Source organism: Micromys minutus, assembly GCF_963924665.1.
Source record: "Micromys minutus genome assembly, chromosome: 32".
Taxonomy (NCBI): domain Eukaryota; kingdom Metazoa; phylum Chordata; class Mammalia; order Rodentia; family Muridae; genus Micromys; species Micromys minutus.
The window spans coordinates 12,117,577-12,134,120 of record NC_137967.1 but is presented as its reverse complement, the minus strand read 5'-3'; the positions used below and the strand labels follow the sequence as shown (position 1 = coordinate 12,134,120).

The 16,544-nt window shown below is 49.7% G+C and overlaps 1 protein-coding gene across 1 annotated transcript in view; it reads left to right on the top strand.

Moving 5' to 3' along the window:
* PEPD (peptidase D) overlaps nt 1-16,544 on the top strand; it is a 131,059-nt gene that overhangs the window by 40,638 nt on the left and 73,877 nt on the right. The window contains exon 8 of the mRNA XM_080909157.1: nt 15,262-15,337. Within this exon, the coding sequence (XP_080765283.1) occupies nt 15,262-15,337 (76 nt within the window). The remainder of the gene's footprint in view (nt 1-15,261; nt 15,338-16,544) is intronic.

The following is a 16,544-nucleotide window of genomic DNA, read 5'->3' as shown; positions in this document are numbered from 1 at the left end:
AGAGTTCCTTGGTTTTGCTTGTTTGGTGGTGGTGTGGTGTGGTGTGGTGTGGTGGTGGTGATGTGGTGTGGTGGTGTGGTATGGTGTGGTGTGGTGATGTGTTGTGGTGGTGTGGTGTGGTGGTGTGGTGGTGGTATGGTGTGGTGGTGATGTGGTGTGGTGGTGGTGTGGTGGTGTGGTGATGGTGTGGTGTGGTAGTGTGGTGTGGTATGGTGTGGTGTGGTGGTGGTGATGTGGTGTGGTGATGTGGTGTGGTGGTGTGGTGTGGGGTGGTGTGTGCTGTGGTATGATGTGATGTGGTGTGGTGATGTGGTGTGGGGTGGGGTGGGGTGGGGTGGTGTGATGTGATGTGGTGTGGTGGTGGTGTGGTGTGGTGGTGTGATGTGGTGTGGTGGTGTGGTGTGGTGGTGTGATGTGGTGTGGTGTGGTGATGTGATGTGGTGTGGTGGTGTGATGTGATGTGATGTGGTGTGGTGGTGGTGTGGTGTGGTGGTGTGATGTGGTGTGGTGGTGTGATGTGGTGTGGTGGTGGTGGTGTGGTGTGGTGGTGTGGTAGTGGTGATGTGGTGTGGTGTGGTGGTGGTGGTGTGGTGTGGTGGTGTGATGTGGTACGGTGGTGCGGTGGTAGTTGGCCTCAAACTTGAGCTGGACTGTAGGTACATCTCAACATTCTCAACTCCCCCAGGCCTTGAACGCCCTGGCTGCCTGTTCTCTTCCTCTTGGCCCTTGAAAGATATCAGTGCAGGGAAGACTGTCCCTCAGGCATAGACTAGCCCCGGTCTCTGTCTCTTTCAAGACCTCTGAACTTTAACCGTGAGACAGCTGTGGTCAGACCCAACATACGGTGAGAGCAGAAGGGTCTGCCAGCCCCTGTTTCTTCATCTGCAAAGCAGGTGGCTGGTACAGTGACGGACTTGACAGGAGACATTGCTGGCATGTCTTAATAACACTGGCCTCTACCAAGACTCTCCATGTAAGGCCTGTCCTAATAAACACTCGCATGCCACTCTAGTTAAAGAGGTTGTTGTGTATGAGGCATTCTCTCTCATTGTTCCCATACTACAGATAAGGAAACTGAGGCTCAGAGAGTTAGTAACTCACCCAAGGAAAAGCTGGCAGTCCAAGCTGTTGGCTCCACAGTCTTACACAGCCTCTTGTAGCTCAGCAGAGCTCTGTGGAGTCCTGGGCCTGCCCCAGTGCCACTCCTAGCTCACTCCTAGCCCCACTGCAAGGCCAGCTGATGCAGTCCTTGGATTGGGTCTCAGGTCAAGTACCACAGGGCTAAGAGCAGGGGCTGTGCAAGAAAGTGTCCCCAGCATCTATATAACACCCCAGGTCCAGATGAGCATTCGGGGCATGTGGAGCATTTCCAGGACCGGTCCGATTGGGAGCTGGAGAGCAGCCTCTCCCGGCATGGGGGGCCGGCGGGTGTTCTCGGACGTTCTTTCTCGGGGTCTGGTTCTGGGTAGCACCCATTTGTCTTTGTGTGACTGTTTTATGGTTTTGCGTCCTCTGAGGCAGCGCCTTCTTTGATTTCCTGCAGATTCCTCCATCATTTGTACTTTCCCACAAACACAAGATCATAACTGCGCATTCTGCGCTTGTACTTCAGGATTGCGGCCGGGGCGTACAGGTCGGAAGTTGAAACTTACTAAGAGCAGTCTTGTCACCGCCATAATTCAGCCTGGGCCCCTGCTCTGCTGTTTTGTAGAGGATGAAATTGATCGGGAGGTAGGGTAGGAAATAAAAGAAGATGCCTTCACCCCGCCTCATAGCTCCGTGCCGGGGCACAGCATCACGGAAGAGTGAGCGTACCCAAGGCTGCTGTGCTCCCCACCCCCACCCTGGGTTTTAAGTGAGACGGCGTTCATCTGAGTCATAGGCCAGTTATAGAACTGGTAATTTCACAGAGTGGCCTGCATACATTAAAACGCAGGCTGTGGGTAACGTAGCTACTTCTGCTCCCCTGCCTACAGCCTGCCCAGGAGGTAAGCCGGGGAGGGCTTCAGGACAGAGGTGCACCCGACCCGACATTTTGGATAACAAGTCCCAAATTTAAAAATGTGTCCAGAATTAAGAAACACGATGACCTAGATTCTTGGCATACGGGAACTACGGCAGGAGGACTGCCGCCTGTGTGCGCTGAGTAGTCCTGGCACGCTTCACATGACGACTGGAGATTCCCAAGGCAGAGAGAGAGTTTCACGCCACAGCAGAAGGGATGGGGGAGTGTCACTGTTCCCAAAATCCTGTGCCAGTCATCCGACCCAACAAATTATGTCTGGTCACTGACCTCAGAAACCAAGTGGAAAGGGGTATAGTCACTGTGGCTGTATTGGAAAGATGGAGAACAAGAGACTCAGCCATTGGTGGACGTTGGCACGAGTTTTAGGGAGGGAAGGGCAGGATGGAGAAATCTGTACAGTTAAATAGTCAGCTTGTGTGGCTGGCCCTGTCTCAGCCTTGGTTCTGGCAGGTGACTCCAGAGAAGTCTTATTGTCTGCTTCTTATGTCTATTCCTGTTTTGGGAGGAGACGTTTCTTTTCGAAGTTTTGTCAGTCTTTGGGCACTTCCCCCATTTACAGGTAATCCGTCCGAGAGACTCTGCTGTTTCTGGAATACAAAGTGACCACAGGTTCAGAACAGGGATCAGAGACACTAAAGTGTCTTTGGAGGGTGTCTTGGTTAGGTTTCTTCTGCTGCGATAAAACCCATGACCAAAAGTAACTTGGGGAGGAAAGGGTTTACTTGGCTACACTTCTATATCATGGTTCCTCTCTGAAGGAAGCCAGGGCAGGAACTGAAGCAGAGGCCATGGAAGAATGCTGCTCCCATGGTTTGCTCAGTTTGCTTTCTTATGTATCTACCCTAGGACCATCTGCTTAGGGACTGTATCACCCACAGTGGGCTGGGCCCTTCCACATCAGTCATCAATGAAAACAATACTCCAAGACTTGTTTACAAACCAGTCTTATGGAGACAGTTTCTCAATAAAAATTTCATTTTCCTACGTGTCTTAGTCAGGGGTTTCTATTCCTGCACAAAACATCAGGACCAAGAAGCAAGCTGGAGAGGAAAGGGTTTATTCAGTTCACACTTCCACATTGCTGTTCATCACCAAAGGAAGTCAGGACTGGAACTCAATCAGGTCAGGAAGCAGGAGCTGAAGCAGAAGCCATGGAGGGATGTTACTTAATTACTTACTGACTTGCTTCCCCTGGCTTGCTCAGCCTGCTTTCTTATAGAACCCAGGTCTACCAGCCCAGGGATGGCTCCACCCACAATGGGCTGGGCCAGGGATGGCTCCACCCACAATGGGCTGGGCCCTCCCCCCTTGATCACTAGTTGAGAAAATGCCTTACAGCTGGAACTCATGGAGGCATTTCCTCAACTGAGGCTCCTTTCTCTGTGATAACTCCAGCTTGTGTCAAGTTGACAAAAACCAGCCAGCACAGGGGGTCAGAATAGGATGTTGTAAAGCTCACAGTACCTTACCTTAGTTAATCTTTAGTTTTGTTTTTGAGACTGAGTGTCACTGTATATAGCCCACACTGGAAACCTCAAGCCTCCTGCTCCCTAGAATTTAAATATCAGTTACTCCTTGTGCTTTCAGCCTTGAGGAGTGAATGAAATAGGTCAAGTTTCATTCGAAACAATCAGATTTTAGACAAACATTCCTGCAGCCATTAATGGTGTGTGGCCTTGAATAGGAGACTGACCCAGCACAGGAGCTGATACGCCAAGCTTCCTCCTACTCCAAGTTTGCAGAGATGCCCAAGTGAGGAGTCTGTACTTTGTAGCAAAACCCTGAGTACCTGTTCTGTCTGCACTGTGGCATGCACACTTGGGCCCTGTTTTGGGTATAGAGTGTAGTTCTTCAGTCCAGACTACCCTGCCTGTCCCCACAACCCCTTTAGGCGCTGAGCTTGGTTCTGGTTTATTTATAGGACTTTCTGGTAGAGCCTCTGAAGGGTATGTAACTCTACCCAGCCCCTTCCTTGTCCCTCCAGTTACTGTGTGATTTTCTTCTTACACTCAGTCTCCAGTGTGGAGGGGGTGTTGGGGGCAGGGCCTAGGGAGTCCTTTGGTATTGAGTTCCTACCCACCTGGTTCCCACAGAGCTGTTGCCTGTGCTCTGGGAGAGCTTTGGGAGAGGTGGAGTTCCTGGCCCTTTAAATGGGTTTTATTCAGCACACTGGCACCTTGATGCTTAGAGACTGATCTGGGAAATACTTCATCTTGTTCTGCTACTATTTTAATCAGTGCTGCATTCAGACCTCAGTTAATTGATGTCTTAATCCTGGGTTTAATACCTAGAGGCAGTTTTGTGACCTGTGAATATTTAAGGGGGAAAAAAAAAGATTGCACAAATAAATCTCTGCCCAATATAGGTTTTGGCATTTCAGTCCTATGGAAGAGACTCTAGTTTCTGGTTCCAGGGTGAGGCCTGTGATCCTCATCTCTGCCTCTCTAAGGGGAAGGGGCACATGGATGTGTGTGCGCAGCTACTCTGCTTCATGCCCAGCCATTGAGTTTTTGCTCAGGCTGGCTTTAAACTCACGATCCTCCTGCCTCCACCTCCTGAGTGCTCAGGTTCTGGGTATATGTGTCGGCCTGGTTTGCTCCTGCCTGTCTGTTGGAGCTGCCCCCTGGGTATAATGATTACCCCAAGGCCAAGCGCGACACGTCACCGGGTCACCGGTACCTCTTTCCCGTCTGAGAACTAGAGCTGCTGACTGCCTGCCCCGGCTTCAGAAGGGGCTCCTGTGGTTCTAGCTTGAGCCCTGTGCCATAGGAGGTGGCTTTGACCTCCTGTGGTGATACCAAACTGGTGGGTGGATTATATATTTTCAGTAGCCATCTCAAGAATTCTTTCCTCGGGTTCAGTGACCTATAGAGGATAAAGAACTCCCTTTCCTTGCTTAGACATAGTAGAAATGACCTCATCACCTAGAGAGAAGCCATGCAACCTGCCGGACAGACTGAGTGCTGTCTGCAGTATCTGGGCTTGTGTTTTGGAATTAACCAACCAGGTAGGACAGGCACCTCTCTCCCTGGCACCTAGGAAAATCGACAGATATGCAGATATAGGCTTAAATTTACATTAAGTTGGAAGGGACCAACCAGACCTCTCAGTTCTGCCTTTCAAGGATAATTTGCCTCAGTTCTTCTTTTGTTTGTCTGGTTTTGTCTATTTGTTTTTCAAAACAAAGTATTTTTATCCAGGTAGCTCAGGCTGCCCTCAAATTCCATTTTCCTGCCCCAGACTCTGGAAAGATGGGATTAGAGGGTGGATCACTACTCCAGCTAGATTTTTTTTTTTTTTTTAAGTAGCCTTGGATAAACCAGCTAGAGATCTAATGGCAGGGCCCTGAGTCTCCAGCCCCACTGGCTACACATGAGCGTGGTCTCTACTTGGGAGAGCATTCTGTGGGGCCTGTTCTTTCTCTCACCATGGGAATGGTGGTCCACTATAGGGAAGACCTAGGGATGAGTGTGGGAGGGAGTGAAAGTGACAAGGTTTCTAACCTGGGTCTCTTCCAGGGATGTGTAAGGGCTCCAGTGGGGAGTAAGGACTCTGGGGTTGGGGGTGGTTTCTAGCCCAGGCCCCTTCTCTATGGCTCAGCAGCAATTCCCAGGGGGCTGTGCTGCTGGCCTGACAGGACAGCATTGCAGTCCTGGTGGCCTCCCCCTGTTCTTATTGGGTCTGAAGAGGTAGGTACCTGGCTAGGACTAGGAAGGCAGTGGCCTCTGCCCCACTCCCCCTCCAGCACCATGGCAAGAGACAGTGTGTCACTGTGCAGCTCAGGCTAGCTCCAAATTCATGCTCCTCCTGCCCAAGCCTCTTAGATCCTGGGAGTGCAGCTGTGTGTCACCATGCCTGCCACTTCTTTTGTTCCTGAGAGTGAGCTGTCCAGCCTGTGTACCGTCTGACTGTCTTCCTCAGACAGTGTGGTGAGCGTCATATTCCTCAGCTCTGCCCTGGGCCACATTTGTCCGTCCTTGTGGCTCCCGGCTCTTTCAGATCCACTCAGCCTTTTGAAAGACACTTAGAGATTTTCAGGCATTCATTCTGAGAGAGCCCCTCTACTATCTGGCACCAAAGGTGGGGGGGAGCTCTCTCTCCAACTTTGAAAAAAAGCTGTTTTCTGGTATCTGGGGGCCAGTGAGCCAGGTGAAAGGGCAGAGAGAGGAGGCTGTGGGAAAGGCTGCATGTGGGTGGGAAGCAGAGTCATGTGTTTTCCCTCATCTAGAGATTACCTAAGGTTACTGGAAGCAAGAAGCCAGAGTGCTGCCCTGCCTCACCATGACCCCAGTACTGTTCGAAGCAGGCAGGGGTGGAGATAGACAAAGGGAGGGTCTGGGGAAGTTCTGCCTGTGAGGGGCAGCCTGGATCCATGGGTTGGATGTGGGCCATCATTGGACCAGAGGGAGAGGTGCCTGGTGTCAGCTTCAAGCAGCAGGAGGGTTCTAGAGACCAGAACACAGTGGGAGTTTTTGCATGCTAGGTCCTAGGTATTGGGGATCTTAAAGAGGAGATGAAGTCCAGAGGCATATGCCAGAGACTGGGAGTGGGTGTAGAGGACAAGGCGGAAGTCAGGAGGGCAAAAGAGGACGGGCCATGCCTGCATCCACTCCACTAGTGAGCCCTGGGTTCCAGGAGCAGGAGAGAGGAAGGTTGGCAGGAGGGTCAGAGTACAGGATAGCCGGAGGCAGAGGGAAGGAGGGGAGGTTTGTAGCGAATGGAGAAGCTTCTTTTGAGGAGCTTGGCTGCAAGAGTGGAGAGAGTGCAGGAGATTTTGCTGCAAGGGAGTCCAGTTACAGTGGCCCCCAGATCTGCAGTGAGAGGCACATAGGGCAGGCAGCTAGTGTGGCGCATGCCCATAAGTCCCAAACTCCTGTTCAGTCAGGAAGATCTAGAATTCAAAGCTAGCCTGGTAACTTTGAGGTCACCTTGGACTATAGAGTAAGATCTTGCCTCAGAAATCAAAAACAAAGCGGGGAAAGGACTTGGCAAGTAGAGCAGAGAGCCATTGGCAGGGGAAAGGAGAATGTGTGTGGAAGCACAAACTTGGCAAGCGTGGAAGGAGAGGCAGACTGGCCCGCCCCGAGCTTGGTGTTCGGTTGTTCATCTGCAGAAAGGAGCCTCTGCAGAGAGGGTAGAGTAGGGAGGAAGAAGTTGGGAGTCTACCTCTCCTTAATGCTCCCCCAGAGATGGGGACCATACAGAGATCAGGTAAGGCAGGGGGGCTGGCGGCTTCCCTGCCAACCGCCCCTCCCGGTCCTGTGCTCTCTCCCTTGCACTCGGCAGCAAACAAGGTAGGGCCCAGCAGATGGGTGCACTCGGGCTGAGGGAGTGTGACACACAGGAAGGAGTAATGGTGACCACGGGCCAGAGACACCTACATCTGACTTAGTTGTGGCATCACTCGGCCGTCACTGCCTCCATGAGGTGCAGCCGTCACAAGGTTGTTCTGCGTGGAGTTGTGGATCTCCACTGTTACCTGGGGCCTGCCCCTCGTGGGTGGAGGTGGTAGAAAGGAAATGCCAGCAAGCATTCTGGTCCCCTACCGTGGAGTCCCTCCTGACAAACAGGGCAGCCGGGCTTCAGGAGATCAAGGGTGCCTGTCTGGGAGCAGTCTCATAAGCTGGGATTGTTCCGCCTACTTTACTCTGAGGGAGAGCTTTAAAGCCGGTGGAAGGCAGTAGCACGCTGCAGGGCCTTCCTCATTTTCCGGTAACCAGTGGCTGGCTGCCCCAGATGTATGGCATGGAGACACAGCTGCTTCTGATGGGTCCAAAGACATGACTGAGTTCGGAGCACTCAGAGCCCACCCTGTTCCTCCCCCTGGCTCTCTCTTGTGGGCAGCTGAGGACAGGTGGGTGGATCATAGGTCCCCCTGGGCAGGGACATAGGTGCTGACTGGCTTCTCCAACCTGGCTGATCTTGAGGTGCTTGGTTGCTGCTTCTTTAGAGGGAAAGGTGAGGTGCTTAACCTTCTGCAAAGGCACTGAACTGGCCATTAAAGCAACCTGCAGAGGACCCTTGGCCTATTCTCCAGTCTCCACTACCCAGCCTGCAGGTCTTGCTGTGGGTCTATTGGGAGGAGTTGGATCCTTTCCACCATCACCTCCTGCAGAATCCAGACCTTCCTTTCCCATGTTATAATTGCTTTTTCTCTCTCCTGAGTCTCCTGGTTTTGGGAGAGAGACATTTTTAACTAACTAACCAGGAATGTCAGATTGGCACGTCCTTACTAGCAAGGTGAATGCCCGTTTACCATGGGTATCCCCATTAAATGTTTATAAGTGTTGCCCAAGCAGTATGTGTACCTTGTCAGAAAACTCCGCTGATTTTCTTGATAGGTTCTGGCAGAGTGCGGTGGAATGGTACCACGTTTCCCTGATGGCGGAGGTTGCCGCAGGGTCTCTCGCCTGCTTATGACCGTTTCTGTATCACCTCCTTTCAGAACCACCTGCTCTGTGCATTTGCCCGTTTACTGACTAAGCCATTTGTCCTTTCAGTCTTGATTTTATATTTTATTTTTTAAAGAATACTCTGGGTAGTAATCCCCTGCCACACTATAGGCCATCTTCATTGGTGAGAAGGTAAACTTGTAAAGCCACTACGGAAGTCGTTCAGGAGGTTCCTCAAACTAGAACTACCATATAATCCAGCTGTACCACCCCCGGTGTTTCCCAAAGGGAATGATGGGTCAGAATACTACAGATACACTTCTGCACCCATATTTATTGCGGTGCCTTTCACAACATGGGATTAGCCCACCAATAGCCGAGGAAAGAAAACCTGATGTATGTACACCAAGGAATTTGGGTCACTGCAAAGAATGAAACGTTGTCATTTGCAGAAAACTGACCATCATGTTAAGTGCAGTAAGCAAGACTCAGAAAGGGAAATGCCATAACCACGAATTCCCCATTGTGTAGATTTTAGATTAAAGCCGTGTGTGTATCTCATGGGTATGTATGTGTTTATGCATGTGGCATGGTGGTGGTATGGGAGGGCAGGATGTGTTTCTGTGTGTGTGGGGGGGGTGTGAGTGGTGGTGGTGTATGGGGTGGGGGAGGTTATGGGGTGTTTTGTGTGGTTTGCGTGTGTATGTGTGTATATATGTAGGGGGTTAGTGGTGTGATACAGGAGGATGGTGTGTGTGTGTGTGTGTGTGTGTGTGTGTAAGTGTAAGTGTAAGGGAGACTATTTAGGGAGATGAGGTGGTCCAGCATGAGAGCAGGAAAGGAATGTGGAAAAGCCAGCATGTCAAAGTACATTGAACACATGTAAATATGAAACTAGGCATGATGGACATGCTTTTGATCCCGCCTCCTAGGAGACTAAGTCAGCCAATGACTCATGAGTTCAAGGCTGGCCTGTGCTACTATTAAAAAAAAAAGTACAAGAATGTCAAAATGAAACCCATTATCTTGTGTAATTAATATATGCTAATAAATTGTATTAAAAAAGAGAGAGGTTCCCGTAATGCTAAATAGTATAGGGACCGTGATCAAAATCCTGCCTGCCATTCTGCCTCCTGCCTCAGAGGCTGCTTTCAGTGCTGCTGTTCTTCTTGCTCTTGGCTGGGTTCCCTTTGCCAGTTTGCCACACAGAGGCCCTGCTCATGACCTGCTCGGCGCACTTTCTGCGTCGTCCTCCTTCCCCTCACAAACTGAGGCTGCAGGACCCCTCCCACCTCCCACACTGCACAGCTCTGTCTCCGCCACTGTTCTCACCTCTGACTTGCATCATGTTTGGGTTTTTTTTTTTTTCTTTTTTTCTTTTTTTGTCAGGATTCTTACCATTTCATCTGCTCTTTATTGAGCAGTAAATCTTCCATGTTTTGGGAGTGAGAAGATAACTGTAAACGGTATAAAAATGACAGCAAACATAAAAATGAGAAACAACAAACCAAATATAAAATTGGGTTTGCATGGGTATTGCTGTGGTTGTGGTCCATGCGCACAGTAGGGATGGATGTGCCCTGGAGGCAGCTCCTTCGTGTCCTAGCATCATCATCCGGCCTTCCAAAGGGCAGGCTTCTAGTAGCAAAGCATATTTTTCCTTAAATAACCACCAGCTGCAGACCTCCAGCTTGCCTGTAGCTCTACAGTAGATGTCTAATCCACGGGAGGCCCTTGGTCCCATTCCCAGGACTGCAAAGAATTATTCCATACTTTAGTCCCCTTTGATATATCCTTCTGGAAAAATAAAAACCCTTTTGTTAGGGTAAAAGCAGCATCCGTGTACTTTTAAAAGTTAAAAAAAAAATATAAACAGCATGGAAGAAGTGTGTGGAGAGGGTGTGGACAATAGGCAGAAGCGTGAAGTTGAATAGATGTGATTGCTACCAATTAATTAACTATTTGGACTTAGCTACTGGGAAGGACTTTTGAATGTCTTTAATATAAAGAAATGATATATAGCTACATATGATGGTACATACCTGTGACCCTAGCACTTTAGGACCAGTGTCAAGGAGATTGCAAGTTCAAAGCTAGCCTCGGCTACATAAAGAATTGAAGGCCAGCCTAGTCTATATAGTAAGACTCTGTTTCAAAAGAAAAGAAAAAAAAATCTATTCCTGACGTGATAATACTGCCAGGATCATTAAAAATATTGAAATGCACTGGGCAGTGGTGGTGCCCACCATTAATCCCAGCACTTAGGAGGCAGGAGCAGGCATATTTCTATGAGTTCAAATCCAGCCTGATCGAGACTGAGTTCTAGGATAGCCAGGGTTGAGAGAGAAACCCTGTCTCCGAGATTGTATGTGTGCATGCGTGCATGAGTGTGTACATTCATTTACCATACCCCTAAAATCTATGTGTCGGTGTAAATGACACATTTACATTAATAAGGAGAGGCTGGAGAGATGGCTCAGCAGTGAAGAGCACTTGATGTTGCTTGTGCTGGCTAATTTTATGTCATCTTGACACTAGCCAGAGTCATTTTAGAAGAGGGAAACTCAATTGACAAAGTGCTTTCTCTATCTCTGGCCCTGTGATCAAGCATGTGGTGCGGTTTTTAAAACTGGTGTTTCATGTGGGAGGGCCCAGCTCACTGTGGTCCTGGGAGCTGTAAGAAAGGAGGCTGAGCAAGCCATGGGGAGTAAACCACTAAGCAGCACTCCTTCATGTCCTGTGCATCATCTCCTGCCTCCAGGTTCCTACCCTGAATTCTCTGGATGCTGGAGTTCACATGGCAAGATGAAATAAATCCTTTCCTCCCCAAGTTGCTTCTGGTCCCAGTGTTCTGTCTGAGCGATGAAAACCCCAAGACCTTGTTCTTGCAGAGAACCTGGGCTCAGTTCCTAGTGCCCGTATCAGGTGTAAGCGCCTGTAACTCCAGATCCAGGAGGTCCAACACCATCGTAAGGCTTCTGCAGGCACCTGCACACATGTGATATCACACATGTGATGCTCATACATTATGCTCAGGCACATACACACATAAAGAATTCTGTAAAACATGTTAATGAGGGAGTTTTTTTTTTTTTTTTAAAGTTAGAAAACAATTATAAACAGGAATTTCCCCAGTTGTCCTTGACACATCTGGTGTGGTTCCCATATTTTCCCTGGATGTAGTGATTTACTTACTGATGATCATTAATGCCCCTGGAACAAAATCCCCAAGACATCCAGTGTAGATGAGGGAAGGTCCCTTTCCAGGGACAGTTAAGGTCCAGACAGTAACCCTGATCTCTGAGAAGGGTGGTAGAACATTCTAGCATTCTGTATTTGTGTTGGAGCATTTTGTGTGCTCCTTCACATCCATGTCTCCTGTTGGCCGGCACTGTGTGTAGGATGTGTGCCATAGCAGGTGGCACGTGTTGTTTACTGCACTCCATTAGGATGCAAATAGTTCTGATTCAGCTTACCCTGCTTAAGATGCTAAGTCCACCCTGAGACTCCAGCTGATACCTGGCCAGTCACTGTAACTTCTGTGCCTCTCTCTACTCTAGTTTCATTTGCCTTTTCCTTCTCTTATGGACAGGAGGACTTCATGCCTCATTTCCCACATCATTGAGCATTCTTAAGTGTCTTGCGTGTCTGTGTGGAAACGAACCCATCCAATTCTCCTAGATGTTCCCAAAGCCAATACTTGGAACACTGATTTTTACGGTTTATTTCCTTGACTTGCTGGCTGCCTTACCTTCTGCTGCTTTTAATTATACTTTCAGACCAATGCCACCTTCTAAAAATATCGCAGGGAGATATGGAGGGATGGCTCAGTGGTCAAGGATGCATACTACTCTTACAGAGGACCTGAGTTCCCAGCAGCCACATGGTGGTTCACAACCACCTGTGACTCCAGCCAGGTGGATCCAGCATCCATTACCGGCCTCCATCTGCAGTGACACTTTCGTGCACAAACCCACACACAGACATACTCATAATTTAAAATAATGAAAATAAATCTTAAACATAATCTCATTATATCTGCTCATTATCTTTTTTGGCTGACCTATGCCTGGAACTACTCCTCTCATTCCTGAGCTTTTGCATGGTTGGCTGTGACCCTCTGCTGTTGGGTTTGATCAGCAGTTTGGGTGTAGAGTCCTGGTTTTGTGTGGAGTGTAACGACAAGGGAGCCATTGAAGCACAGTGGGCCATGCAGCCTGCCTTTGATACTGTTTCGTCTAAGTCTCAGTTTGCCTGACTGCAAAATGGGAATGAACATGCCTTTTCAGACTGTGTTCCCTGGGAAACTATCTCTGAGGAAACTATCAATGATCAGGAAGTATACTGAGAAAGGCTCTTGGAGAAGAAGCAAGCCTGATTGGACTGCAGACACATCTGTATCTCAGCTGGTCCCACCAGCAACATCTCAAGTGATGTAAGGAGTCAGTGAGACTCCTGGAGAGGGCGGTGAGCTACCAGTTGTCTCAGCTCTTGAGAAATGAGTGCCTTGGTGCCTGAGGAGGTGACTTAGGGCACAGTCACCAATATCTGTTGCATTCATGGGACCTGCGTAAGTGAGGCCGAGGCAAACGGTGATGTAAGAAGAGACAATTTTCTGAGGTTTGTCCAGCTTTGTGAGCAGGCCTGCTATAAATTCCAGTGTTTGGCAATGCAGTCATCCCCCGTTTCCATAGGTTCAGTTAGGTACAATAGAAAAAATATTCCAGAACTTTCTAAAAAAAAAATCAATGTTTGAATCAACCAAGTGTATGCTGAATCTACCTAAAGGAAGTAGATGGGATCCCTCCAGCCCTCAGTCCCGCCTCGGTGCTGGGTAATGTATATCATCCACTCCACATATAGTCTGTGTGCTCTGTAGTGGGTCCTGCAGTGGCTGCATCTGAACTTACGCCAGTCACTTTGCATCTGCGTGACCAAAAATACCTCTCGAAGCCACTAAGGAGGTCAGGAGGAGGGTTTGTCCTGGTTCACAATTACATCCAGAGGTGCTTGGCTGTATGATGCTCTTAGGCATCCCTGATAGCTACAGGAACATGTGACAGAGAGCTGTTCACTCCCTGGCCAACCAGGAAGCAGAGAGAGCTGACAGGAAGTGGAAGCATATTTTAAGGTTACACCCCAGTGACCTCCATTTAGTTCCTACTGAAAACTTCAGAATCTCCCAGAACAGTACTCCATCTGGGGAGCAAGTAATCAAAACACGAGCCCCCAAGGACCTCCAAGAATTAAGCCACAATGTACATGCAGAACCCTTGCACCGCATTCCCTTTGTGTTGGGTGTGTTAGAGTCATTCTAGAAAGGATTCCAAGTACAGGAAGGTGTGTGCTGGCTACGTGCAGATTGTGGATTTGGGGTGTAATGAGAGGGGGGTCCCAGAAGCAATCACCCGTGGTACTGAGGGATGGGAGTTCTGTTTTGATACAGATTAAGGCATCTCATCTAAGGCAAGCAGTGTGGGTCAGCCAACAGCTCCAGGCTTTACTCTCTTCCACGGGTCAAACACAGCTCTCCCTGGCGCCTGGCACTGCTCCCTTTAAAGTGCCAGGACTTTGCTGGGCACCCACATTCTAGAGTCAAGGCCAGCCTGGGCTAAGTAATGACGCCTTGTCTTATCCCTTTGGGCAAACACTGCCATCATCTGTACTTGGCAGATGAGGAAACCAAGGCAAAGAGTCGGGTATCTGAACCACACCTGGGGTATGGCGGGTCTCTGGTCTGTCTCTGCCTGATAACCACGGACCTGGTGTTAGTCACTTCAGATGGGTGGAAGAGGAGAGTAAGCACTACTTCTTTTACATGACTCTTGGGGATGAGACTGGTTCATCCTAAGTAAGACTTAGGATGCCTAGATACTAGGCCCCTCTGGGCTGATACGTTACGGAGCTTGCCTGTGACGCCCTCCAGACACCTCTGGGTTGCAGGAGACTCCTCAGGCTCCCCTGCTGACACTTCATCACCGCCTCCATCCTCCTGCTTCCCCAGTCTCCTGCCCTCTGCAGACCAGCAGGTTTCCATGTTCATTCCCACACACAGGGTAGAGAGAGACCCACCATCCCCTTTGTCTCTTACCTGTCTCGGTCAAAGGCCTGAGCCACATGGTATACACTTGGGCTGTCCCAAGGGCTAGAACTGGGGAGGACACATGGGGTTACTGTCGTTGTGAAGAGACACCATGACCATGGCAGGTCTTATAAAGGACTACATTTAATTGGGGCTGGCTTATATTCTCAGGGGTTATGGTGGGGAACATGGCAGGGTGCAGCAGACTCTTAATCCAAAGGCAGCAGGCAGAGCCCCTAGGCCTAGGCTTGAGCTGCTGATACCTAAAAGCCCACCTCCTCGTGATGTACGTTCTCTAGCAAGACCACACCTACTCCAGCAGGATCACACTTCCTAAAAGCGCCACTCCCGATGGGACCATTTTCATTAAAAGCGCTACAGGCACCTTCAGCAGATGGGGCAGATCCCTGGGATGCCAGCCATGTCCCTCAGTGTAAGGCACAACCCATCTGCCATGTAGATTCCTTCTGCTTCTGAGACTCAGGGCTCAAGCAGGCAGGGTGTGTATGGTCACTAAGGCTGGGGACCCCTAGCAGCTGCCAGCCATCATTGCTGTGGTCTGTCTGCCTGTGGCTGGTACTAGGACAAGGAGCAGCGGCTCCATTCCCCTGACCCCAGGTCTTCTAGATAGCTCAGGATTACTGAGCTGTGGGGGGTTGGGCTTCTCTGGTCTCGTTCCTGTGGTGATCAGTCTCCCTGGGGAAGTCTTCTCAGCCCTGCCAGATCACTGAGTTGACCCTGTCTTTCTCTCCTCTCTGCAGCCGAGTGTTCAAGACAGACATGGAGCTGGAGGTTCTGCGCTACACAAATCGGATCTCCAGCGAGGCCCACCGTGAGGTGAGTCGGGCAGTAGTATATTAATGACTTTGCTAATTGCTGTGATCAAACACCTGACAGGAAGTGACCTCAGGGAGGAAGGATTTGTTCTGGCTTACAATCTGTCATGGTGGAGTGATGGGCAGCTTCTTGGAAACAGGAGTGTGCAGAGATTACTCATAGCTCAGCCTCCCCCCCCCCCCAAGAAGCAGAGAGGCTGGGTGGAAGTGTGGCTGGCTGGGATACAACCCTCAATGCCAGCTCCCCAGCTAGGCATCAGCTCCTAAAGGTTCTACAGCCTCCTCCAAGCAGCACCACCCACTGGAGCCCAAGTGTTCAAACACACTAGTGTGTGGGGACATGGCTTTGGGCAGGGCGAGAGAACTGTAAGGAAGATAAATGCATGTGGAAAAGGAAGGTGGAAGAATCTCTCTCTCTCTCTCTCTCTCTCTCTCTCTCTCTCTCTCTCTCTCTCTCTCGGTGGATGCAGGGCAAGGATGAAGACTCTCTGTTCCCTCTTTTCCCCCTCAGGTATCCACCTTCATGAGAGCCATGATCCCAGGCCTCGGGGACTATCTAACCAAATGGCCCCACTCCCAAGAAAGCAGGTCTTTCCAGACACCCTGGGCTTCCCAGATCCTGTTAAAGCATTTTCCACCTGTAACTGTAATTCCAACTCCTTCTGCTTTCTGTTGGAGTGCCCTATGGCTGTGAAGAGGCACCATGACCACGGCAACTCTTATTAAAAAAAAAAAAAAGCATTTCATGGGAGCTGGCTTACAGTCTCAGAGGCTTAGTCCACTGTCATCATGGTACACAGGCAGACATGGTACTGGAGATGTTGAGAGTTCTGCATCCAGATCTGTAGGCAGCAGGAAGAAAAAGACTCTGGACTTGGCACTTGTAACCTCAGAGCCTACCCCTAGTGGCACACTTCCTTCTAATCCTTTCAAATTGCTACTCCCCGGGGACCAAACATTCAAATCTATGATCCTATGGGGTCATTCTGTTTCAAACGGCACCACCATCTCTTTTTTTCTTTTTCTTTTAATTTAGATTAATGTTTGTTTGTGTCTGTGTGCGTTTGCATGTGTGTCTGTGTAAATCTATGTACATGTGAGTGCAGTACCCTTGGAAGCCAGAAGAGGGCACTGAATCCTTTGGAGCCCAGTGTGAGTGCAGGGACCCAAACTCCAGTCCTCATGAGTAAGCAGCAGGCACTCTTTAA